Below are 27237 nucleotides of genomic sequence, written 5' to 3' on the forward strand. Positions count from 1 at the left end.
TCTGGTAAGTTTTCCACCTCAGACTCGGACTCCTCGCTGCTGGACTCGACCACTGAAGATTGAGTACTGGACAGAGATGGTGCTGCTTCGGCTTGGTTCTCCAATTCCACTGGAGGATACGATAACAGTGCATTTTGGCTCTCCCGTCCAAGGGGTGAACATGGAACAGGCATGTGATGTTTCTCCACTGTAAACTGCATCGTAGGTGGACTGGGATTGAAGGAGACCAAACTCTCATTGTCATCATCTTCAACAGGAGTGTCTGTGGAAAGTTCTGGGTTTTTACTCTGCTGCCGAGTTCTGGGTTTACGGACAGGTGAGTTACCGACCGATGGTATGTCCTCGTCACCGTCCTTAAGTAGACCACAGGGAAGGAGAAGGTCTCGATGCAGAGTCCGCGTTGGTCCATCACTGCTCTCTGGCTTGACCTTATAAACCGGAAGGTTTCCAGCTCGGTGGATCACCACATAAACCCCCTGCTCCCACTTGTCGGAGAGTTTGTGCTTCCCACGAAGGCGGACGTTTCTCACGAGAACTTTGTCTCCTGGTTCCAGCGCTGATGGAATCACACGTTTGTCAAACCGAGCTTTGTTTCGGTCAGCAGTCTTTGTTGCATTTTTGGAAGCAATTCTGAAGCTTTCCTCCAACCTGGATTTGAGAGTTGTAATATATTGCGAATGGTTCTTGTTCTGGGTTTCACGCACAGGGAGGTTGAATGCAAGGTCCACAGGTAAGCGAGGTGTTCTTCCAAACATGAGTTCGTAGGGGCTGAATCCTGTGACCTCGTTTCGAGTGCAATTGTAAGCGTGAACCAGTGGTTTTACATGTTCTTTCCATCTGGATTTCTTCTTTTGTTCGAGAGTCCCCAGCATAGCCAACAGTGTCCGGTTGAAACGTTCCACTGGATTTCCTATCGGGTGGTAGGGTGTTGTGCGACTCTTTCGTATCCCAGCAACTTCACACAGCTCCTTTATCAGCTTTGATTCAAAATCCTGACCTTGATCGGTGTGAATCCGCTCCGGTATGCCATAATAGATGATGTAATTCTCCCATAAACATTTCGCCACAGTTTTCGCTTTTTGATTGGGTGTGGGGATGGCAACGGCGAATTTGGTGAAATGATCCGTCAGGACTAGGATGTCACGAGTATTGCTGGAATCCGGTTCGAGGCTTAAGAAATCCATGCATAGGAGTTCAAGTGGTCGGGAAGTTGTGATGCTGACGAGTGGGGCAGCTCTCTCTGGCAATGCTTTCCTCCGCACACACCGGCCACAGGTCTTTATCTTCTGCTCCACATCTACTGCCATTTTGGGCCAATAGAACCGTGTGCGAACTAGATCGAGTGTACGTTCGATCCCCATGTGGCCCATGTCATCATGGAGGCTTTTCAGGACCAGTGGACGTAACTCCTCCGGAACAATGAGTTGGTATGCGAGGTCGTCATTTTCCCTCCTCCTCCGGTATAATATCCCATCCATCAGCTCCAACTTGGACCACTCTCTGAGCAAGAGAGGCAGTTCAGGTAACTCCGTCCGAGCAGTGGGCGGGATCTTCTCCCCCGTTTCAAGCTGATGGATCAGCTCTCGAATGCAGGGATCAGCGGACTGCTTTTCTTTGATGTCGAGAGCAGGGATAACCGGAAGCTCGTTGCGGCCTTCAGAGCTGTAACTGTCAGGGATGGCATCAGCTGCAATTGACAGAGACTCGACGAGCGTGAGACCACTCTGTACCAGATGACTTTGACAGACGGCACGTACAACATCCTCCGAGACAGCATCCGAATCTGCAGTGTGCTGGGAGATGAACTGGTGGATAACTTCATGGTCTTTAGGAGAGTCATCGTTGGAACACAGGTGAGGACGTCGTGAGAGGAAATCAGCATCAAAATTTTGCTTTCCAGCCCGGTACAGCAACTTAAACGAATACGTGGACAAAGCAGCCAACCAGCGGTGTCCTGTCGCATCCAACTTTGCTGAGGTTAGGATGTAGGTCAGCGGGTTGCTGTCGGTGACCACGGTAAAGTCTGCTCCATACAGGAAATCTTGAAACTTCTCCGTCACACTCCATTTAAGGGCGAGAAATTCCAATTTGTGGGCTGGGTAGCGACTCTCACTTTGAGAAAGTCCACGGCTGGCGTAGGCTATCACTCGCAAGCTGCCCTCTTGTTCCTGGTATAGTGCAGCCCCAAGCCCCGTCACGCTGGCATCCGTGTGGAGGATGTACGGACGAGAGGGGTCTGCAAACCCGAGCACTGGAGCAGTTGTTAGATTCTCAATCAATGTCTCAAAAGCACACTGGCAGGTGGAACTCCACCTTTCTCCAAACGGTTGGTTTGGACTGTAGAATGGCATTTTGCTGGCTTTTGTAGTCTTTGACTTGCGGGCAGGTGCATATCCCCGAGTCAGGTCGTTGAGTGGCTTGGCTATGACGGAGTAATGTTTGATGAATCGGCGGTAATATCCTGCAAAACCCAGGAAGGATCTCAGTTGCTTCAAGGTTGTTGGAACCGGCCAGGTTTTTATTGTTTCAATCTTTTCTGGGTCTGTCTGAACACCGCTCTCCGATACAATGTGGCCCAGGTAGCGAACAGATTTCTGGAAAAGTCGACACTTCTCAGGTGACAACTTCAGCCCGTATTCTCGTAGTCTGTTCAGGACTCTCAAAAGCCGACGCTCGTGCTCCTCCAAAGTGTCCGAAAATATGATCAAATCATCTAAGAACACCAGCACTTCTCTCAGATGAAGATCACCCATGCAGCGTTCCATCAAGCGTTGGAATGTGCTCGGCGCATTGGTGACACCTTGAGGCATTCTGTTAAACTCCCAAAATCCGAGGGGAGTGACAAAGGCAGTCTTCGGCTTATCTTCTTCACACATCTCGATCTGATAATAACCAGACTTAAGGTCGAGGACTGAGAACCATTTGGACCCGGAAAGGGCTGAAAACGACTCTTCGAGGTTGGGTAACGGGTATGCATCCTTTATCGTTTGAAGGTTCAGCTTACGATAGTCGATGCACAATCTGACATCCCCGTTCTTCTTTCTAACGACCACGACAGGCGAAGCAAAAGGAGCTGACGACTCCCGTATCACACCGACCTCCAGAAGCTCCCGTAGATGGCGACGGACAGCCTCATAGTCCTGGGGATGGATTGGTCGGGCGCGCTGCTTGAATGGTGTACTGTCGTGAAGTGGGATGTTATGCTTGACCGCAGACGTGCATCCAAAATCCAGATCGTGCTGTGAGAATACATCCGAGATCTTTTCGAGTTTCTCCGTGACCCGCTTCTTCCACTCAGATGACAGCGGCGATTCCCCAAACATTAAATTCAGGTTGGATGGTTCCGGAACTGACGGCTGGGTCACATGATGTTCAGAGAGGATGCAGTGGTACGACTCCAGATCGGCGATGACACTGAAGGGTGGAATAAATGTGTCTTGCTCTGACTCATTTGTGATGACCACTGGCACCTTGTATGGAGGGAGAGCCGGAAGAGTTACAAGGCAACTGCTGACACACAAGCCACCGGGTAAGGCGGAAGCAGGATGTTGCATGAGGACGCTGGGGCTGTACGGTGGAGTGGAGACTTTCGCAGAGCCCTCGATCACAATCGTGTGGCCGGCCGGAACACACACTGGGGTCTTGCTGAGAAGTCTTACGGCTCCGATGTTGCCCTGGTCTTTCTGCTGGTGTGACAGCTGTAGAGTCTTCAGAACGGCTCTATACCCGTTGGCAGCGGGTTGGAATGTGGAGTGTTCGCCAAGATACTGTTCATAGAGTGGCTCTAAAGTGTTCATGCCGATGAGAACCGTTGCTAAAACAGCAGGGTGTGTATCTGGGACCACGAGAGCGAGTGTTGAAATGTCATAGCTTTCACCAACAAAGTCTTTGGAAAACTTCACAGATATGTTGACATAGCCGAGATAAGGGACGTTTTGACCAGCGGCACCCTCAACTTGCAATAGATCGTGAAGTGGCTGTATCGGTTGGGCATGCAAATGTTCATTATAAAAGGATACAGGTATGGTGGTTACCTGTGATCCAGTGTCGAGCAGGCAATGACAGGTATGACCTGAGATGCTAACTTCCGCGGTGCATCTCGATCCAATCAGCCCACAAGGCAGCTTTGTCGTTGGCCCGGGGCTGGTCGGCTGTAGGCCTGCACATTGGACAGCTCTCTTCCTCTTCTCTGCGGGACAGTGTGGGTCCGGCACAGCTCCTGTGTGTCCCACGACAGGAACTGAGTCTAGTTTAAATGTTCGTGAGAAGATGGATTTTGTTTCTGCCATGCCTGTTTTCTGTCATTGAACTGTTTGCGCTTTGTGTTCACAAGTGCTTGGTTGGGACTGTTCTCACATTGTGGTCTTATGTGTCCGTCTTCACCACAGCAAAAGCAAAATCCAGGCTTTGGGTGGGACGCAGTCGGAGCAGCTCGTTTGTTCTGGTACCTTGGGATTGGAGCACCGGACTGTTGTGACTGGGACTTGGCGGCAGTTAACTCAGCCAGTTGCCGTTGCATCTCAGCCACCTGTTTTGTGAGCGCGGACAGAGCAGCACCAAGTCCTCGTTCCTCTTCGACTGCAAACTGCGCTTGTGAAGAGACTTTTTGCTTTGATGTTCCCAGATGCTGTTTCATACGTTGCACTTTGCTAGCATCACGATCTTCCTCTGTTCTTAACAACAGCAGCAGTTCGGCAAACGAAGGAGGGTTGGCTTTTCGTTGTTTTAGCTGGAGCTCAGCAATGAGGGTGTTATCCCAGCATCCCCTGCAAAATTGGCTCAGCAGGTGCCGGTTTACATCACTGGGTTTAACTCCTCCCCGCTTTACCGCCAGGCCGAGGGTAACTTGCAGCCTCTGTAAATAAGCGGAAGCCTTCTCACCCGAGTCTTGCAGAGTGTCCATGAATTTGACATACAGCTCCTCTCCATCCTGTACTGTCCCATAAGCTGAGTCGAGGTGCTGGATGTAGGTTTCGGCAGGCAGGTCTGGACTGAGGTGTTTCACGACATCTGCAGCAGGCGGCAGCAGGCTGTCCAGGATTTGTCGCGACCTTTGGAATTCGGAAACAGCTGGGTCCTTGAGGATGACATCCACAGCGGAGCGCCACGTGTCGAAATCCACTTCATGTTGTGGACGGGGTGCTTTTCCAGAGAACATTCGCAATCTGTGAGATGAACGAACATTAATGTCATCACTTTTTACAATATGCTCCACAACATACCTCTGCACCTCTGGTGGATTCAAATCATTTGCAGACATGTGGACATTAGGTGCAGGCATTCGGGAAGGAGCAGTCATGGTTTGGATTGGTGGAGAAACCGCCATTTTGATTTTTGGTGGAGTGAGAGTGGCAGCCATTTTGACTTCTTGTGATGCACCCTGTTCCTCTGTAGAGCCTTCAGTTTTAGCAGGGCGCAACTCGCCAACTTCTTCAGTGATTTGGGCCATCAGTTGCTGTAATACTTCTGTGAAATCTTGACCCGATAATTTAGCCACTTTCTTTAAGTCTGCTAAGTAGGTCTTAGTCTTTGCGCAACCAACATTTTCCGCGTAAAGTTTAGATAAGCTTTTAACGCAATACTCGTTATCTTCAGTTTCAAAAGTATGTGGCAAAATTGGCCCCAATAATTCAAAAGGCGTACCAGTCTTAAATTCAACAACAAGCATATCATGGTATTCACTTGTGGGAGAATTTATTGGAAAAGATCGCTCTATCGCTCCATACTGAAGCAAGAAAAACTCCACCTCCTCAACGTCACATTTTGGATTACTACTCACGATCACCGCGTTTGGTATTTTAATCCCCAGCGATTCGAACACATCCATATTTGTCAACGCGTTGGTAAGACTGAACAAACGAAAAATTTGACCAAACAGTATTATTTACTACACCAAAACCTCCTGGCTAGCTCGCCACTTTTAGTCATGTAGCATGTACGATTAAATATACTGGTTCAATTGGGCTGGACCAGAAGCTAGATCCGCTCATGGAGGTGTAGGTGTAGAAACAACACACAGAGCCTTATTAAGTGGAAACCGGGTATTTACAAAATGTACATATTTACATTCCTGCAGGAGCACATAGACAAACTATGGTATAGAAGTACAATGTGTTTTCGTTACTTAGACAGCATGGTTATTTCAGCAAACAACAACCAGCATCAAACAAAACAAAACAAAAATAGGTCAGTCCAAAAACCCCAAAACGCGTCGCTCCCGCCTAACCGACACTACGTCCACAATAAGTTTGAATTCTTACTCCATTACAAAGAATGGCTTAGTGTCCATTGGGGTTATTTCCAAGTGTGAGTTAGTCCATACGCGTTAATAGTTCAGTTCATGTGGACGCGGAAGGCGGAGAAGGAAAAGGTGGGAGAGGACTGCGCCACAACGGCTCCTACCAGACCGCAGAAGAGGTTTGGGTTGTTTCTCCGGGCTCTAGGCTCAGCTCGCCATCACAAGTGGACTCGACAGGGCAACTGGTCTGTTCGGATAAACAGGACCAAATCAATAAACATCGTAAACATCGTAAACGAACGCTAGCTAGACTTTTTTTCTTCTTCCAGTGTACACACAACATGGGTCTCAAAACACCTACAAAGTGTGTTGCGCACACACATAAACATTACAGGTATCAAACATGACAGTTTCAAAACAAGGCAATGCGCTACATCAAAACAACACATTGATGCATCAACTCACCGATTTCCACTCAATAATCTGTCCCACAGCGAGAACCCCAGCATCTGCGGCGGCGGTTAGCGGACTTCTACAGGCGTGGAATGTACAACGAAGGTTTAGTTTTTTAAATCAACGAGAACTACAGCGAAGTAGAGCGAGCTTACGAACCTGTTGCAGCCGTCCTGTTGCTTCTCTCCCACCTTCTGCCGGAGAGAAGAAACAGGAAGCTTGTATAGGAGCCCTACTGTGATGTGATTGGCTACGGACATCTCGCGAGGGAAAAAGGTGCGCGCGGGTGTGGTCACGTGTTGCGGCCACGGTAGACTAGAAATTTCATATTTAATTTTATTCTAAAAAGGCACGATTTTATGTGGGTTACACTACCATGCCATATTTCTGTGATTGAAGTCTACAGGCTATTTGAGGGATAAAAAATGTAATATTGGCCTATATATCGGAAATCGGCCAACCCCCTTCATACCGGTATTGGATCCCAAAAATTCATATTGGTCGGGCCCCGAGTGGAAATTGTGATATTTGAGAAAATTCCAATAAAATGGCATGAAAATCTTCAATCTACATCTACTTTATTGATCAAAATGAAGCATTTGAAGCTTAAATATTTACTCAGTGTATTTTACTCAAATAAAGTACAGGTTTCGTTTTTTACTCAAGTAGGAGTAGAAAGCACTGACAAAACTACTTTAAGAAGTACAATTGCTTCAAAAAGTGAATTCATGTACTTGAGTAAATGGAACAGTACTACCTGCCTCATCCCACAGCAACACGTTTCACAAAGTTGATAAAAAATACAAAGACTAGAATAAATACCAAAGGTCCAGACCTCGGTGACCTCAATGGTGGCTACAGTCATGGTTGTGTCTCTTGGCCGTATACTGAGCGTCCCTCCAAAGCCTCGCCCTCCCGTGGGCTCCAGCAGCCCCCTCCCTCTCCTCGGTTCTGGGTGTGGGCAGGTCAGCTGATAAGAGCACACAGCAGCAGGCCGACTTGTTCAACGGTGCCTCCTTGTTTGCTCAGGTCTGGTCACATCGACCTGTTTCTGCTGCACTGTCAACACCCACAGGCCGCAGAGAAAACTGTCAGCAACCAGCGGAGCCACAAGCGCTGAGGTCTGACACTCTCAGTGTGGTTACACGACTCTCGTCTCTCGTCTATTGGGACGAGAACTGGATCGGCCAAACCCTGAGCTGATTGGCGACCTGCCTGGGCCGATAGCGGTCGGACTGGAGCAGCATGTAACTGCAGAGGCCAATCCAAGTGCCTGGTCAGGCTGACGAACGTAAAAACAACAGCACATTGTGTTAGCTACTTCAAATGGACGACTCCAACACAGAGGACAGGAGAGATCATCTTAGCGACTGAATCGGTGCTGAGAATGTGTGTTGGGCCATGAGACAGACGACTCCATCAGTGCTGCAGCTAACGTTAGCGCTGATGGATCATATGAAAAAAGAAATAAGCAGCAATAAAGTCACAGTTGTGCTGCACCAATTGAATGCATTGTTTATTACACAATTCTCGTAGCACATCCTAGCATATCATATTACGTTAATTACCACTAATCAGCATCTGCTAACTCACTGACTGCCAATGACATCCATAGACGTCAATTGGGTTTTTCCATGGGCTGGTGTTAAAATTTTAGTTGTGTTGCCTAATGCTGCCACCTAGTGACTCAATAAAAGAACTACAAGTTATTTTATTGAGTCACTAGGTGGCAGCATTGCTCTTTCATTTTCTCAGCTTTTTGGTCAGAAATATTTTGGGTGATTTAATTTTCTACGGACGATTACTAAAGAATGGAAAGAGGAAACTTTTTTTTAGATGAAAGAAAAGAATCTAATCTTTCTTTTGGTGGGTTTCGTGTTGACATAGACCTAGACCTAAATTTTCTGTGGGTCTTAAAAAAAAAGTAGTAGGAGTAAACACTTATTTAATCCCGCCCCCCTTTATGTACTTTTAACTCAGTATCCTGTTACTTATTAGGTTTCCTTTTGATAATCGCTTGAGCACTACGCTCTAGTAAATCCAAGTTATCAGGGATAAGTTATCAGGGATACGCCATGGGAATGCTACCAACCACTTAACATCTGGTTTACAACATGACAGCTGAAGTTTGAAGAGTTATTAAGAGTTTCAACAGATACTTAAACGGTCTGACATTTGGACATCGCTTGAGCTCTACATGCAACTCATTCCAGAATTTCAGGCCACAAACTGAAACACAGAAACACTTTCTTCATTAAAAAGCATTTGATTTTTTTTTTTATATATATACAAGCCCTTAACTTGTATGTTCCTCTTTCAGAAAATGCATTTAAATTTTTACAGGTAGATTTTAAAAGTGATAATTTCATGAAGTTTTAGAATTGGGGATTGGTGCGTTTGTTGGAAATTGCTCCAATTGCCCTTTTTTGGATGAAAAGGATGAATAATGGTTATAAAGTGGTTTATAATTATTACCCCCAATTTCAGCACAGTATGTCAAATAAGGTGAAAGAAAAGGAGGAATAAGTAACTAAATTAGAGTACATGTTACTTTATTTGTTACATTCAGCAGCTGCGGACTGTCGTGAGATGAGTCTTTTGTCCATGAAGCTCCCATAGTTTGGGTACGTGACCACTAGAGGGCATTAGCCTGGTCTTACCATACCCTCGTACTCATTTCGTAGTTCGGGTGAACTCCTTTTAAAGTTTGAAACGATTGGATCTTGGGGGCCGCCTTGCGCATTCCTGCATTTGGGAGCCGAACCAGAACGGATTGAAGAGCTTCCATTACTTTCGTATCCGTCGCCATTACCAAACTACAACCAGCAAATGCGGTGCGCCTCCCCCGCTCGCTGAATGGTAGGTTGAAATTCAACCGATGTAACGCGGCCACTGAGATCAGACCCAGATGTACATGTAGGGAAATGATAATAGACCGGAGTTTACGGATGGCTAAGGCCAGGCTAACTCTGACTCAGTTCAATGTGCTGTTTTTAATATTGAAAACCTCATTATTGTGGGGCCGAGACACAAATTTCACGAGAAAGAGAAGAGATTTTCACATCATTTGTAACACAGTAGGAGGAAAAAGTATGTGAACCCTTTGGAATTTCTCACATGTCTGATTAAAATGGTCATAAAATGTGTTCTGAAATCACAATAATTAGCAAACAGTGTCTGCTTAAACTAATGCCACCCATACAATTATATGTGATCATACTTTGATTGGCCAGAACATGCAAACATTCACAGGACAGCGTGGAATAAGTCATCCCTATGACACATCTACAATACATAAAACAATGAACTAGAATGGGGTTCATGGGAGGAAGCCATTGCTGTCTTAAAAAACATTGATGATAGAAGTTTGCGAGAGAGCACTTGGATGCTCCACAGCACTACTGGCAAAATATTCTGTGGACTGAAACCAAAGTTGAATAGTTTGGGAGGAAAACAACAACAAAATCCTCACTGTGATATAGAGCAGGAGAATCATGGTGTGGGGCTGTTTTGTTGCCTCGGGGCCTGGACAACGTGCTATCATCAATGAAAAAATGAACAAGTTTATCTAGATATTTTTGCAGAAAAGCTTGAAGCCTCTGTCCAACAGCTGAAGCTCAACAGACGATGGAGCTGCAACAAGACAATGACCCAAAGCACAAAAGCAAATCCATTTCAGAATGGTTTCAGAAGAATAAAATAAGCGTTCTGGAATGGTCCAGTCAAAGTCTTGACCTAAACCTGATTGAGATGCTGTGGCAAGACCTCAAGAAAACCATTCACACCAGACATCCCAGGAATCTGCTGAACTGCAAGAGGAATGGTCCACGATTCATCCTGATCAGTGTGAGCGTCTAATCGGCAACTACAGGAAACATCTGGTTGAAGCTATCGCTGCCAAAGAAGGATCAACCAGCTATTGAAACCAAAGGTGTACTCACTTTTTCCTCCCTGTCCTGGGAATGTTTGCATGTTATGGCCAACAAAAATTGTTCTTTACTTTCAAACACAGTGCTCTCTACAGTGCTCCGGGATCAATTGTTTTGTAGGTTTACTGGCAACCTTCCAAACAAATGACTGTCCTGGAGACCACTGTGAGGAAAGTCAAGGCGCCATGCTGACCATTCATACAGCCGCTGGGTCACTACGAGGTCAAATACGCATAAATATCAACTTGTTTTCCCCCACATCAAAAGTTGCATAATGCACCTTTAACTACGTGTAAGCTGGAGAGTGTTGTCACTTTAAGCTGTGGCCTCTTTATAACATCCGTGTACCGGTGAAGTGTTTCATACCTGCATTCGGAGAGCCAGCTGCTGATCTTGTTGGGGACACGCCCTGAAAAACACACAGGACGGGGACAATCATTCACAAGAACACAGTAGTCCAATTAGAGTTCGATTTCCCCAGACAACTCGTCGGACTAAAGTGTAAGGTCCTTTTTTGACAAGGAAGCAAAGTTATAGACATATAGAAAGTTGACTTTGCATATTTCCAGTGACGTAACTGTAACAGTGTCGGTTTACATCTTTCGACTTCCCTATATCAAATATAGGTTTCAGTAGGACTGTGTAATTAATCGAAATTCAACTACGATTTCTATTACAACACTAAACAATTGCAAAATTTGCATAATCGCAAAAAAACTATTATATATATATGTATATATTTTTTTAATGCCTTTTTTTTTTTTTTTTTCCAAAAAACAGTTTTTTACCAAAAAAATTTTGGGCCATTTTTTTTTTTTGCAAAGCAGACTTGCGTTATTTCAGGCCGCTGGGATTATTTTCCCTTCACATTTCACGTGCCATGGCTCATGCTTTTGCCTGACATAAAAACAAACAGCGCTGTGTGATGATGTCATCAGGCGGCGCTGCTCAGTTTACTGGCGCAGGTGTGAGGGCTGGCCAGCAGGGGGCAGGTGTGAAACAGAGACCTCTCTTTAATCAAGGCGTACTTAATCATTTGTACTTTTATGACTGTTCAGAAAACAGAAAATATTCAGCAGTGTTTTGATTAATAAATAAATAAAATAAAGACAGACTTCTTTTTAAAGGCCACAAATAGATCTGCCACATTCTGAGCGGCTCCGAACACAGGTCAGACAGACCAAGGAGAGCAGCTCATAACTCTCCGCTGTGCAGGCAGAGCATTAGTTTGACTGAACACACGCGAGTTTATAGAGGGGGTTTTATGCTTTTTTCAACCACATAGCACACTACAATGATGAGGCAACCTTCTGTTGGTCTGTAAATGCAAGAAATTAAAATAACTGCCATGAATAAAATTGCTCTATCAAAATGGCTGTACTGAACGTCTTGAAATAGGCCTCTGTCTCTTTAAGAACCTCTGACCCTTTCAGACACGCCCCCTCCACACGCTGTCTGTGGCATCAGTGGGGAGGGGGTTCTGCTGAGGAGCAGTGGTTGGTTACTCGGCTGGTGACGACAGGTCGGAGGCGTCTCCAGGAGGTGGGGGGCGTTCCTAGGAGGACTCAGGCAAACCTGTCCCTAAAATGGCTGCCATCATTTAAGAAGCCCCGACACGCCCCCTCCAACACCCCCCCTCAACACGCCCCCCTCAACACGCCCCCCTCAACATGCCCCCCTCAACACGACCCCTCCAACACGCCCCCTCAACACACCCCCTCCAACACCCCCCCTCAACATGCCCCCCTCAACATGCCCCCCTCAACATGCCCCCCTCAACATGCCCCCCTCAACACGCCCCCTCAACACGCCCCCTCAACACGGCCCCTCCAACACGCTGTCTGTGGCATCATCGCGACACTACTGTTCTCCTCTTGTTTCCTCCACACGCATTGAAACTACGATCATTTTTTGGGGCATTTTCATTGTATTGTTTTTTTTATGTTAAATGTTAACAGTAACTGTTTTATTGACATTGTATCACTTTGTGAACAATGGCCACAGGATATGATTTGATCCAGCCAGACAGGGAACCTCTGAGAGTTCAGAGGCTCCACACCGCACGCTAAGGAGCTTTTGCCTGAAACATAACTGCTGTTTGGAGGCTCTAGTCCAGGGGTCTCAAACTCATTTGGACTGGGGGCCAAAAATGCAAACCCAGTGTTGGTCGGGGGCCGCAACATACGAAGCATTTTATATTAAGTCAATTATGATTTAGCAACTTTTTATGGTTTGCTATAATATAACTTAAAATAGACTGTACATTACCTATCTGCACATTTTTAAACTTCTAGAGGTTTCCAATCAGCCAAACATTTGCTGAGCTTCTAAATTTGAAATTACAGACTTAGACAATTATTTTTTTTGTAATTTATCCCATTTTGGTTCAGGGCATCAGTGATCTTTCAGGAGTCAGGTCCAGTTTCTGTCTGTGAGCCTGTTAAAGAAATGCAAACTGTACAAAAAATGTCATTTTAATTTAGTGTAGAAAAGCCCAACCAGGAGCTGGAGCTGATCATGAGCACCAGCAAAAACATCAGCTTCAAACTTGTTTTGTACTGTGTTCATTTTCAATGACCCTGTCATATAATAAATACATCAATGAATGTGTGGACTTTCCAGACTCTGGTGTGTCTGAGATCAGCTCAGTGAGATTCACCTCATGTTAATAATGTGGAGTCACTGACCACAGGCCTTGAACCGAGATGAACATTGACAGCAACATTTACTGTCAATGTTGCTGTAATTATTTGCAGTATTTTAATACATTTCCATATTCTCTATTTTTAATGTAACTATGGATCATGTGTTCACATGTGTCCTTAATAAAGATTAAATTCATTGACATGATAATGTAGCTCAGAGAGAGAGATGGAGAGAAAAGGCTCCTCACTTTACTGTTGTGACGCTTTTAAACACTAATACAATGTGTTCGCTTTGCAATGTCCTAAAGGTAAATATGGTAAAGGTGCTTTTTGTCCTGCTGCAGAGCTTTAACTTTTCCAGCACATGTTTAGCTGAACAACTGAAGTTTCTCACTCGTGTTCTGACAGTCTCCACCTGTTTCAGAAGCGCCTCTCTCACAGTCCGCTGCTTTTAAGGTACGTACACACCAAACGCTTTTCGGGCGTCAAAAACGCGCCTAAAGCCCGTAGTTAGACGCTTGTGCTCACCTAAAGTCAGATGCTTGTCACGCTCTGGCCGCACGTCAGCGTGTGTTCGTAGCTACAACACACAGCACAGATTCAGCCACAGAAATAAGTTTTCTTGTCGCCGCCTTTAATCCTGGGTGTGTAGGTAAAGAAACACTGAAGTGTGTCGGTGTAAAAGTCCCAGAGCTGCTGTAGCTCCGGTTCACAATGAAGCTAAACCTCCGTGACTTGTTTTCCTTTTTTTTTTTTATCGGCCGGCATAGAATCTGCCCCGGTGGCTCAGCTACAACGTACGTCACTGTTGGGGAAGGCTCCTAGTCGACGCTCGTAAATTTCTCCAAAAAGTTAAACATTTCCCAACTCTAGGACGCCCTGGAGTCCAGCGCAGGAGGTGCTGCGGGATATTTTGACTGAGGCGCGTCCTCTATGTATTTTCAATGTAAACCTGACGCTTTCCCGCGTTTGGTGTGAACGCACCTTTAGTCTGTTTGTTTGTTGAAAAAAGTTGAGCACCGCATCTCCCTTCCCCTGTCTGATGTTGACATTCTCGTGTCCGCAGCAGCATTGGCGCCACCGCGCGGTGCCTCATAGGAAATGTAGTTCTAACGTGTTTAGTGCAATTTACCGGCGGGCCGCATATGATATAAATAAGTAATTATCTCGCGGACCCCAAAAATTACCTCGCGGGCTGCATTTGGGCCCCGGGGCCGCATGTCTGAGACGCCTGCTCTAGTCCCTCTTTGCAACTGCCATGCCCTATGGATCTTTAACTATACCCCCATGGACTACACCAGGATCTCCCCAGTATTTAAGCCTACGTATATCCAGCCCATATCTGTGCAGGTGGACGATGGTTATTCGAGGTTACCCCGTTAGCTTGTTATAATCGACTACAGCTCATTGTTGATGAAAAGTCTGCAATAAACCACAAATGTGTAAAACCAGGCTCATTGTGTGATCATCGTAAAGGCTGCTTCAAGTAGTTGCTGCTTTGTTGACGTTATTTGTGAATAATATACTGCTTGTTTTCAATGAATGTTCCGAGTAACGAGCAAGCTGTTAGCCGCTAACTGCTAATAGCTTGCTAGCTCCGGCTATGACCCATTGTTGATGAAATGTGAGCTCTAAACTTTAAAATCAACAAGCCGGGCTCAGTGTGTGATCATTGTTAAACTGTTCTGTATGTTTGTGGTGGTTTTATTGACTTTATTCGTGCGAATCCCTCATTTTCACGTGATGACCAGGGCTTTAGCTTGTAGCATTAGCTTTCTCCGGAGGGAATGCTATAAGGGCTTCATCAAGGCCCTCAGACATTCCCAGCACAGATCCAGCCACTGAAATAAGTGTTCTTGTCACCGGTTTTAATCCTGAGTGTTAAGGTAGGTTCTCTTGGAAAATGTGATAACGTACGAAGAGAAAAGCTTTTAATTTCTAGAGTGATGATCGCGCATCAACTGCGTTTTGTAAACCAGCCTGAAGGCGTAAATCAACTTTGATAGAAATATTAAACTTTTTTTAATACTAAGGCCTGCCTCAAAAACACTTTGTCATGCAGCTTATTTCTTTTTTGTTCTCTTCATAGTTTTTCTTGTCGGAAGATTGGCCCATGGAAATTAGAATTAGTGGACATTCGCTTTCCAAACCAGCCAAAAGCATAGTTCTATAGAAAACAAATGAGACTAACATGTCACCAAATGTACACAAAGGTCAACAGCACCTTCCGCATGCCGCCGACTGCACCAGGAACCAGCCCCAAAATCAACACAAGACAGACCTGCAGGCAAAAGCTCAGCAAAGCGCCGAGGCCGGACGACAACGCGTTCAGCTCCTCAGAGGCACGTGAATGACACATGCTCCGCTTTGTAAACCATCAAAGTTGACTCATCAAACAAAGCCAAAACCACAGCACTCACTGAGGATCCACATTACATCCTCGTCTGTCCCAGGCCTTTGTGTAGGACGCATTTTTCTAAGGAAAACCACGGCAGATTTAAGACTAAAGCAGTCAAAAGCACTAAAGGCAGCAGCAAATGTAAAACCACAAGAAAAGCCTGCAAATATAAGCTGGTTATTATGCAGTTTCTGAAATGAGTGTTCTCAGTACTGACCGTTGTGCGCAGCGCCGCCTGGGCCCGTCTCCTGGTTCACATCCTGGTCTTGGTCTGCTTTTGAGGACTTCCACAGAGAGTCCTTGCTTTGAGCCCAGAGCTGCCGTCTGCGTCCTGCACAGAAGCACAGGTCCTCTGCTGACTCAAACTGCAGGCATTATCACACGTTTCACACCAAAGAACCACCCAAACTCAAGCAGACCCCAGCGAAATGATGGGTTCAGAGGTCCAGGCCACGCTTTTTGTTGAAAGTGAAACATTTAGATTTTGGCACACATTTTGATTGTGGCTTTCTGCTTGTGCCTGGTTCGACTCTCAACATTTTCAAAACAAAACTTTCACCGACTAAATCTAAGCGAGTAGGGACGTCCTGTACCTCATTTCGAAGCACAGAACCTGGGGAATTCCACACATTTACTTTTGATCGGACTGACAGGAAGTTATATAGATGGAGGCAAACAATTTTAAACCGTTGCCGTGCCGTCCATCATTGAGAAATGAGTGTGTCAAACTGCAAAGGAACTTTAGATAACTTAAAGGTGCATTATGCAACTTTTCATGTGGAAATAAAAGTTGATATTTGTGTGTATTTGACCTGTAGTGACCCAGTGGCTGTATGAGTGGTCAGCATGGCGCCTTTACTCCAGGAGCCATTGTTTGGAATGATTCCACTGCTGACTGTGTCTGGGTACAGTTCCATTTTTTTTCTTTAACGATACTAAAATATTTGTCTTCTAGAACCAAGAAACAGAAATGTAATGTTTGGAACATCTGTAAATTTACGTTATCGGGTTTATCAGGATGTGTGAAAGATGGGGATTTTTTATTTATTTTTTAAATCGGGGGAAATTGGGAAAAATTAGGGGAGATAGGGAAAATATTAGTAAGAAAAAATGAGCAAAAATTAGGGGGAAAACTTGGGAAAGGGACAAAAAAATTAGGGCGAAAATAAAAAAAAATGGAGTAAAAACATTGGGGAAAATAGGGCATACATTGGGCAAACACATTTTTAAAAAATTGGAAAAATAGAGAGAAAATGCTTTCCCTTGACCAACAGCATCAAAACTTGGATCTAAAGATAGATTTCTTTGGCACCTGCTTTCGATACTTTTAGTTTACTTTTAGTTTTTCAATATCAGAACCTAAACTTTTTTTCCAACACCAGACGCTTAAGGGTGCCCAGCCCTCCCGCTGACGGAGCCTCTCACCAGGAAACCTACAGCAGACCCTGGAGCGTTGTAGAGAGCACTGTGACCCAAAGCACAGGCGCCATTCTGACCACTCCTACAGCCGCTGGGTCACTACTACGGCTGAACCACATGGACAAAATGTTATATCTCCATATCTATGCCAGATCTCTCAATATCGATATATATGTATACGATAAAACTACGGGCTTGGCGAAAACCAAGCGTTTCCCCGAAAAATAAAAACATTATACAAAGAGTGCAGCTTTATTGATAAAAATTGATATCCTTTATATCTTGCTTTGTCGATATTAATATATTGAACGTTCATATCTCGACATCGATACAATACCAATATATATCTTTCAATACGCACAAATATCAACCTTTTTTTCCGCATTTAGAAATGTTGCATAATGCACCTTTAAGTTAATAATCACATGATAAATTTGACAAATACGCTGGGGTACGTTGGATAAGTTATGGGTAAGTTTTGTATAAGCCATGAGCACGCTGAAGCACTGCCCCGCCCCCGCAGCCATTATAAACTACAAGATACAAATATGATCCGTCTGATTTGGCGACGGCTTTGATTCCGTGTCCTCCCCTCGCTCTCTCTCCCTCCTGTGTGTTGGGATCATGAGGGCGCAGAGGGAGGCTTTAGAGAGGGACAGACAGAGGTAACGCGAACACTCTCACAAACACAAAGAGCGTGGACAATAGGAGTCATCGAGCTCCATAAACACGTCCTCTGGATCACCAGCTGCAAAACGCTGCTTGTTTCATGAAAATCCGACGCATATTTACATCAAACACCTGCTCTAAAGATGACGGAATAAGTTGTGGCTGAATTCAATGAACGTGCGTACGGCGGCATTGTTCTGACCCGTCCCGACCCACGGGCAGGCCACAGGGCCCGCGGTGGACCCTCGCTCGCTGCCCCGCTCACTGGCTTGTCGCATGACACTGCCGTGCGTTATGCAGAAGTTAGGCTGTAGCTGGGCATAAGTTGTGGACTCATTGTGAATACTCTACGCCCAAAACTGAAAAAATACATAGAAAGTTCAGCGTTTGCAGCGTTTGACATACGCTGGCTCGATCGTCTGTGTGTGACAGCCCCATTACATAGATGGAGGTAAAGTTCTATAGAATTCTGACTCACTCATTTCTCATGGTTTTCATATTGTTGCACGGCAACAGTTTAAAATGGTTTGTCTCTATCTATGTCACTTCCTGTCAGTGTCCAATAAGGGAGAGGAACCATTATAATTGTGTATGTTTTAACAAAAATGGTGTCTGATATGTCATATGCACTTTAAATCATTGATTGTAATGATCAGATCACGTTACTTTGTCAGTTGTTTGTATCAGTGTAATGTCATTGTTTTTCCATGACATACTGGATAATATGTAACATCTCGAAGACTTTATTGATCTGACAATGGAGAAAAGAAACTATTCACTTTATCCCTCACAGCAGCCACTTTTATAAAAAGCCTCCTGGTATCGGTTGGTATCAGATATTGGTAGATACTCAAATCCCCAGTGTCGGTATAGGAAGCAAAAGAGCGGGATCGGTGCAGGTGTGCTCACGATGCACATGTGTTTGACATTTGTGGTTAGTCGTGTGGTCATGGATGCAGCACCAGGATGAGGAAAACAGTGTTTTTGAGCGAGGGAAACACACAGTGACAACCTCTCTGAATACATCATCACAAGAGTTTAGTGGCTACTGGCTGCAAGATAAGCTCAGCCACTTATATTTTGTTGCTGAAGTCAGTCTTGTTTACGTTCCTTGTGAATGCTGTTTGAGAGGACGGGCCAAACTTGTAAAGCCACATGCCACTTGGGTCATGTGTGTCACTCGGACAGAGTGAGCAGGTCAGTCGTGTGTTGCCGCTCCCTACAGTGCCAGCGCCTCCATCATGGGCTCGGCCTCTCCCCAAATCACATTTTAATTGCAGTGTGAATTTGGGACTGATTTGGCACGTTCAAAATCACCCGGAAAACCGCAGTGTACACTTCAGTCTGGAAAGTTCTGGATCAGGTGAATTTCTCCATTGTGAGATCAACAAAGTCCTATCTTATCTCTCACTTTATCTGCAAATGGACACTCGTCGTCAATCCCAAATCAACAACTTTGTAGTCCTGAGAGAGACCCCAGGACTAAACCAGAGCAGAAGCAGGTCTAACCCAGCCTAAGTCCTAACAGAAGCATGATCATTATTAGTCTGGGGCCGTTTCCGTATGCAGCTGCACTCACCTGCAGGGGGAATGGGCTCCGAGGCTCCTGGTCCGCTGTCCACTGGCCCCTGCATCACTGCACATGGCCCAACGGGACCCTGAGACACACAGACACAAACACACACATTACACACAACACATTTACAGTGCATCTGACAAGCATCCATATTTTCAAAGCATCAGTTCTATATTTGCTCTACACAATACAGTACAGTATGTCCAGAATCCCTGAGGTCCTCCATCTGACTTAGACGGACACATTTGTGCTCACGGCCAAAGCCAAAAACACAAGGGAAAATAAAAATGTCCAATGTTGGTCAGGATTTCCCACATTCAGGCCCACTTTGGTCCTTGTGTTTTGGTCTTGGTTTACACTTTTTAAAGTCTTGGACGAACCTTGATGAAAAAACAAATTGCTTACAACACAAAGCTATACAAACACGTTCCAAAATGTACTGATATTTGGATTTCAGCACAATGTTAAACACACTAGGGGCCGCCATTGCTGTAGTACCTCCATATCGCCGCTAGTCTTCCATTGAAATGCATTGGACTTTAGACACGTGGAAAACAACTTTAGAGCCTGGTCCCTAATTTTCTTAAAGAGGGGGTATTATGCTTTTTTCAATCACATAGCACCAGTCTATATCACACTACAATGATGACCAAACCTTCTGTTGGTCTGTAAATGCAGTAAATTAGAATAACTGCCTTGTATAAAATTGCTCTCTCAAAATGGCTGTAGTGAATGTCTTGAAATAGGCCTCTGTCTCTTTAAGAACCTCTGAAAAACGTTCGAAATCTCGTACTAATGAGGGTCGGACTGTTAGCATTGGAGCAGCGTGAGCTACACGGCACACAAGGGCGGAGTCTACAGTGAAGATCCCGCCCTTATGCCCTTATTAGGCACATGCTTTGTCAGAGCTGGGGAGGAGGAGTCTGTAAATCCGCCATGATTTCCCCCTCGAGCGTGGTCATTGTGGCAAACGGGGAGGAGTGAGCAGGAGACTGGGGCTGGGCGGTGTGGACCAAAAGTCATATCCCGATATATTTAGTATTGATATACGATATATATCCCGATATTTTTTCTGCAAAGTGAGAGCTGTGAAATTAAATGTTACGTCAAAGCCAGCGAGTAAAAGCCAAACTTGAAAACTGAACTCACTATAAAATGTAAACATATACACTGTAAAACAAAAAAGGTCCATACGGTGCACGTTTAAATAAAACAAATATATCTTAAATAAAAAATAGCATATAAAATAAAATAGGTCAAACTTTTTCTTCATTTATATGTAAAGAGATGACAAAATAAAGTGCTCAGTTTAAGATAAACTTTTTAAAAATCAGCTTGAGATGATTGTTTCTTTTTGCTAACTTAATAGCTTATCTATTATTATACACGATATGGTCTACTTCCATATCACATTTAAAAATATATTGATATATTTCAAATATCGATATATCGCCCAGCCCTACAGGAGACGTCTATTCTTTTGAACGGCCTACGATACACGTCGCAGACACTGGAGGCAAGGTGGGTGAAGTGTCTTGCCCAAGGACACTGGGATTCGAACCCCCAACCTTCTGATTATGAGACGACCTGCTCTACCACCTGAGCCACTGTCTGTGCCATGAGCGCAGTTGTGCTTCATGATAAGATGATTATCCCATTTTTGGTAATTGCGTAGTGTAGGATGGACTGCACGTACACCTCACCTGTCCCATGGTGTTACCGCTTCTCTCTGGTCTATCAGTCGCTCACATGTGTTTACTTCAGGAGGAGCCACTCGATGCCTGAATCTCCTCTTTTCAGGCACTGTTTCCGTATCACTTGTCTCTTTATGGTGTAGTAGGGGTGGTCATGTTGCTCCAAATTCAGACAGATGTTCCAGTTCTCCTGTCCTTTATTCCTGAACGTGTGTTTTGGGCTCTAAACAGTCCGCACTGCACCTGCCGCAGGACGGAGTCGCGCCTAACAGTGCAACAATCTGCTCCAACTTAGCCTTGTTTGGTCCCAAAACCCCCCGAAAAACAGCTTTGCTCCGAGTGTGATGAGGTCATACTAGTGCGGTCACAATAAGAACCTTTTCCACACTATGCAGATAAACTTGATACCGATTTTGAAAAATAATGAAAATAAAAAAAAAACAATGAAATCTTAAATGGTCATTTTGCACTTTTTGCCTGCCAATGGGCTTAGCAGAAAATTATCCAAAACCGTGCAGCCCTCATACAGTCACCATGGCAACGGTGCAGCTGACGAGAAGTAGAGGGACAGGAAACATCCGCCAAACCGAGACAAGCCCCAGCCCCGAGTTAGTGGTGAGAGGCAGGAAGTGGCTGTTTGGGATAGGACACCACCACTTCCTGTTCACGGTTATTTATAGAAGCGTCACAAAAGTCCTGAATGTCAACAGTCGCACGCAGCACGTCACTAACCGGCTTTATGTGCGGCTCAAGGCCAAATTGGTGATTATCAAATCACACAGGCTGTAATTATTGCACTTGTAAAGATCATTTCGGTCTCAGAGCTGCAGACTCTGCAGTTTAGCACTTCAGTCTGAGTTTCAGACGGGCCTGCAGAACTCTAGACAGATTCAAATTGCAGATTAAATTATCACAATCAGGCCTTTCTTTGCCTAACTTTGCCTAATTGTTGTTGATAAGCCTTAAAGGGACTATACGGAGTTTTAAAATGTTAAAATTAAGTATTTTCCTCCCCCTACATGTTCCTCCATGTCCTAATGTGTAGAATGAGCTCAGACCTGTTCACCACAACTGCCTCTAAAATCCTGCACTGTCTCTCAGAAAGTTGTTACTTCAGTCTGAAGTGCCGTCATGCACGAGCTTCATATAGAGACTGCAGTTACACGTATGACCTGAGGTGGCAGTAGTGAGTATAAAATGACCAACTTGCATCTCGTCCCTTTAAAGTGACTGTGTGAAGTTTGGAGTTTGTATTTTCATAATTTGAGAAATAATTAGGTTTAAAACAAGTTGGCCTGTCGGGCTAAAATGTAATTTGCTCGAACTGCTTAATTGTTCGCTCAAAGTAAACACTTGTTTTCAGCGTTTGCTCTCCACATTGTTGAGTACTGGAAAGAATAATAATACAGTAAGTTTGACTTAGGCAGTTGGTAGTGTTAAAGCTTTGGTGCAGATTGGTAAGAAGGATACTTTTTCATTCACACTTTTCAAAATGTTTTACTCAATGTTTCACTGAATTATTTATAATCTATAACTTTTGGAACCTGAGCTTCGATATCAATGTATTCAGGGTAAATTGTTTATAATGGCATATAACACATCCTAACTCATTACGATTAGAATAGAATAGAATCCAATCCAACTTTAAGTTAACCAACAAGTGATGAACACAGCAGAGCTGAAAGTGTGGCAATATAGATTTTCCGATGTATCGCGATGTTTTGCTGGACGATACGATACAGATACTTTTTATTTATTATTAATGAGCGACATTATGCATATTAATGAGGCAGCAGGGGGCAGCACTGTTTTAAACACTTGGACCAGACACTGTCACACAAATAATTTACTTTTAATGATAGTTTTTATATGTAAATATAAGATTAATTTGGGGTTGTTTTATTCCTTTTTAAATAGGGCAGTGGTTTCTTTATATTTAAATGTAAATGAAGTGACTGACAGATCTATAGACTCATTTTCCGTGTGTAAGTCAGGGATCATTTACAGACACAGAAAAAAGGAGTACAAAGCACATGAAAAGAAATGTAAATGATCAATAATATGTGGTACGTTAAAGTTAAGGTTAAAAGTAGCATGCTTTTTTAATTGTGATGTATCGTAAGGTTGTTTTTGTGCGATATATCAGTTATCGCAGTATCGGCGTATTATCGTTAGCCATGTATCACGTATCGTACCCAGAGGTTCCCAGCCCTACAGCAGAGAATGGGAAATGGTAAATGATCATAACTTACACAGTGCTTTTCTACCTTCATCATGTATAATGTATGAATGAGTGAAAATGGTCCCCAGTGACAGACTGTGGGTGAACTACCTATGGAAGAAGCTACACAAATTCAATTCCTTCCCAGTTCTTCTTGGGACATGATGGAACTACTGAGGTTTATTCTAACGTTATGTCACTGCTGAGAAGTCCCTGTATTTCAGACCTCTGAAACGCGCTCAGGAAAAACATGGCATCCTTGTATTAGTGTAGCCATCTATATTTCAGTCCTCTTGCTAATGTTTTTGCTCCAGGACTACTACTAGGGCAGGGCGACATTGACAATAATCAAAACCATTATGAACCGATATTGGCAAAAACGTGCTGCAAAAATCTAAAATGACTTTGTCGCTGAAAATGATCATTGTCCTGATGGAAGCGTCCTGGTCTCACTTGCGTACGAGTTGTTTTTTTGCTGGTATCACGTTATTTCAAAAATAATTTAATGTGCGTACAATATACAGATGTATATCAGACGTTATTTCATGATATGAAATTGTCTGAGCCAGTTATTCTAGTTGCACAGCTGTGATAAGAACAGTCGGGCCGTTCTTATCTGGCCCAGTAACGAGCCACACGGAATAATCCAGAGTCAGTGATCACTACTGGAGAAAATATAAAGCAACGCAGACCAGGAGTACTTTCAGAGGTGCAGATGTGGAGGACAATCTTTATAAATAATAAAAACAAAACAGTATCGCACACTCAAGTAGCCGATGGGCCACAGCGGTAAGAACATGTCGTGGGCCACAGCGGTCAGAACAAGCCGTGGGCCACAGCGGTCAGAACATGCAGTGGGCCACAGCGGTCAGAACATGCAGTGGGCCACAGTGGTCAGAACAAGCCGTGGGCCACAGTGGTCAGAACATGCAGTGGGCCACAGCGGTCAGAACATGCAGTGGGCCACAGTGGTCAGAACAAGCCGTGGGCCACAGCGGTAAGAACATGCCGTGGGCCACAGCGGTCAGAACATGCCGTGGGCCACAGCGGTCAGAACATGCAGTGGGCCACAGCGGTCAGAACATGCCGTGGGCCACAGCGGTAAGAACATGCAGTGGGCCACAGCGGTCAGAACATGCAGTGGGCCACAGCGGTAAGAACATGCAGTGGGCCACAGCGGTCAGAACATGCCGTGGGCCACAGCGGTCAGAACATGCCGTGGGCCACAGCGGTCAGAACATGCAGTGAGCCACAGCGGTCAGAACATGCAGTGGGCCACAGCGGTAAGAACATGCAGTGGGCCACAGCGGTAAGAACATGCAGTGGGCCACAGCGGTCAGAACATGCCATGGGCCACAGCGGTCAGAACATGCCGTGGGCCACAGTGGTCAGAACATGTCGTGGGCCACAGCGGTAAGAACATGTCGTGGGCCACAGTGGTCAGAACATGTCGTGGGCCACAGCGGTAAGAACATGTCGTGGGCCACAGCGGTAAGAACATGTCGTGGGCCACAGTGGTCAGAACATGCCGTGGGCCACAGTGGTCAGAACAAGCCGTGGCATGATGCGGCGCCATCTTCTGGTCCAATAACAAACAGCAGGTGACCCACTATTTTTGGAATAGATGCTCCGTTTGACACTTTGTCATTCTGCAATTTGTCATTGTTGATTGAACGTAAAAAGTGCAAGTCTACAACGAAAAGAGAACTGGTCTGTATTAAATGTGCATAATAAATTGATATCATGAAATAACGTAATATTTTCACATCATGAAATAACGTGATCCGTATATTGTACGAACATGAAATTATTTTGAGTTATGCTGATGCTAGCAAAAAACAACCACAAACACAAGGACGCTTCCGTACAGGACAATTATCATTTTCAGCGACAAAGTAAGTTAAGATTTTTGCAGCACGCGTCTTTTTCAAAAGGGCAGGGAAAAGAAATGTTATTCTCTATTTTCCCCCATTTTCCCCTGATTTTCCTTCATGTCCCCTAATTTAAAAATTTTATTACATTTTTCAACAATTCTTGCCCACATTTCTTGACACTGGAGATAAACTCGATATTGTAAATTTGCTTATCTTCCAGCAGTTATGACATGATCTGGTAGACCAGCCATTCCCAAAGCACAGGACATTTTGGCCCCGTTATCAATCCGAAAAATCTGTCGGGGCCCCCAATCATAACACATTTACTCTATTCGAAGGAGTTTGTCATGTTAAAATACTGTGAAAACGACTATAGGTTAAATACTGGTTTAAAGTAGTATATTACAGCAAATAAATGTTAATGTCCTTGAATAAATACTTTTATTTCAATGTATTTGTTTTGTAGACAAGCCTGGGGGCCCCCCTGGAGTGCCCCTCTAAGGCCCCCCAGGGGAACCGCTATTGTAGACGATATATGGCTCACCTCTAGTTAGATGGAGGACACAAGATCTCCCAGAGACAGTGATGTAAAGGAGGACAACGAGAACGACCCCCTGCCCTTACAGTGTCAGGACTGGACCAGGACTGGACCAGGACTGGACCAGCACTGGACCAGGACTGGACCAGGACTGGACCAGGACTGTCCAGTTTTCCCCCCGTTTTATCCCCGTTTTAGCTCAGTTTTAGCTCAGTTTTAGCTCAGTTATAGTCCAGGTTTTGTCCAGGTTTAGTCCAGTTTTAGTCCAGTTTTAGTCCAGCTTTAGTCCAGTTTTAGTCCAGTTTTAGCTCAGTTTTAGCTCAGTTATAGTCCAGGTTTAGTCTAGTTTTAGCCCAGTCTTAGCCCAGTCTTAGCTCAGTTGTAGCTCAGTTTTAGTCCAGGTTTAGCTCAGTTATAGTCCAGATTTAGTCAGGGTTTAACTCAGTTTTAGTCCAGGTTTAGCTCAGTTATAGTCCAGATTTAGTCAGGGTTTAACTCAGTTTTAGTCCAAGTTTAGCTCATCTTTTGTCCAGTCTTAGTCCAGTCTTTGTCCAGTCTTTGTCCAGTCTTTGTCCAGTCTTTGTCCAGTCTTAGTCCAGTCTTAGTCCAGTCTTAGTCCAGTCTTAGTCCAGTCTTAGTCCAGTCTTAGTCCAGTTTCAGCTCAGCTTTAGTCCAGCTTTAGTCCAGCTTTAGTCCAGCTTTAGTCCAGCTTTAGTCCAGTTTTAGTCCTGGTTTAGCCAAGGTTTAGCCAAGGTTTAGTCCTGGTTTAGCCAAGATTTAGTCCAAGTTTAGTGAAGATTCAGTCCAAGTTTAGCCCAGCTTTTATCCAGGTTTAGTGGAGTTTTAGCCTAGTTTTAATCCAGGTTTAGTCCTGGTTTGGTCCTGGTTTGGTCCTGGTTTGGTCCTGGTTTGGTCCAGGTTTGGTCCAGGTTTGGTCCAGGTTTGGTCCAGGTTTGGTCCTGGTTTGGTCCTGGTTTGGTCCAGGTTTGGTCCAGGTTTGGTCCAGGTTTGGTCCAGGTTTGGTCCTGGTTTGGTCCTGGTTTGGTCCTGGTTTGGTCCAGGTTTGGTCCTGGTTTGGTCCTGGTTTGGTCCTGGTTTGGTCCAGGTTTGGTCCAGGTTTGGTCCTGGTTTGGTCCTGGTTTGGTCCAGGTTTGGTCCAGGTTTGGTCCAGGTTTGGTCCAGGTTTTAGTCCAGGTCTAGCTCAGTTACAGTCCAGGTTGAGTCCATGTTAAGTGAAGGCTTAGTCCAGATTTAGTCCCGGTTTAGTCCCGGTTTGGTCCGGGTTACAGCCGCACTGGGACGGCGCGTCGCGCTGCAGGGACTGGTTGTTCCAGTTGTCCCAGTGCGCTCGCACCGTAAGCTCAGTCCTGATCCCGGAGCCTTGGCGCATTACCATAACATTACGGGGGGAGCGGGGTGGCCGGGAGGGACAGCCCGGGGGTCGAGTCGCTGTGAACGGGTCACTCACCTCATGTCGGTCCGCTGCTGCGTCAGTCAGCGTCAGTCACGAACTGTCACAAACTTCTGAAAACTTTTCCCAAACTCCGCTGCTGCTGTTGCGCTGGACTTCCGCTTCCTGGAGC

The 27237-nt window shown here is 45.0% G+C and overlaps 1 protein-coding gene across 1 annotated transcript in view; it reads right to left on the reverse strand.

Annotated features, from left to right (window-relative positions):
• The window catches only part of LOC306967809 (protein ITPRID2-like), a 45852-nt gene extending 18615 nt beyond the window's left edge, over positions 1-27237 (reverse strand). The window contains exons 1-4 of the mRNA XM_079562999.1: positions 27123-27237; positions 19331-19409; positions 15881-15994; positions 10987-11029 (exon numbers count right to left, since the gene is read on the reverse strand). Coding sequence (XP_079419125.1) covers positions 10987-11029; positions 15881-15994; positions 19331-19385 — 212 coding nt within the window. The 5' untranslated portion in view covers positions 19386-19409; positions 27123-27237. The remainder of the gene's footprint in view (positions 1-10986; positions 11030-15880; positions 15995-19330; positions 19410-27122) is intronic.

This window comes from Gobius niger (genome assembly GCF_951799975.1).
Source record: "Gobius niger genome assembly, chromosome: 9".
In the NCBI taxonomy this organism is placed as follows: domain Eukaryota; kingdom Metazoa; phylum Chordata; class Actinopteri; order Gobiiformes; family Gobiidae; genus Gobius; species Gobius niger.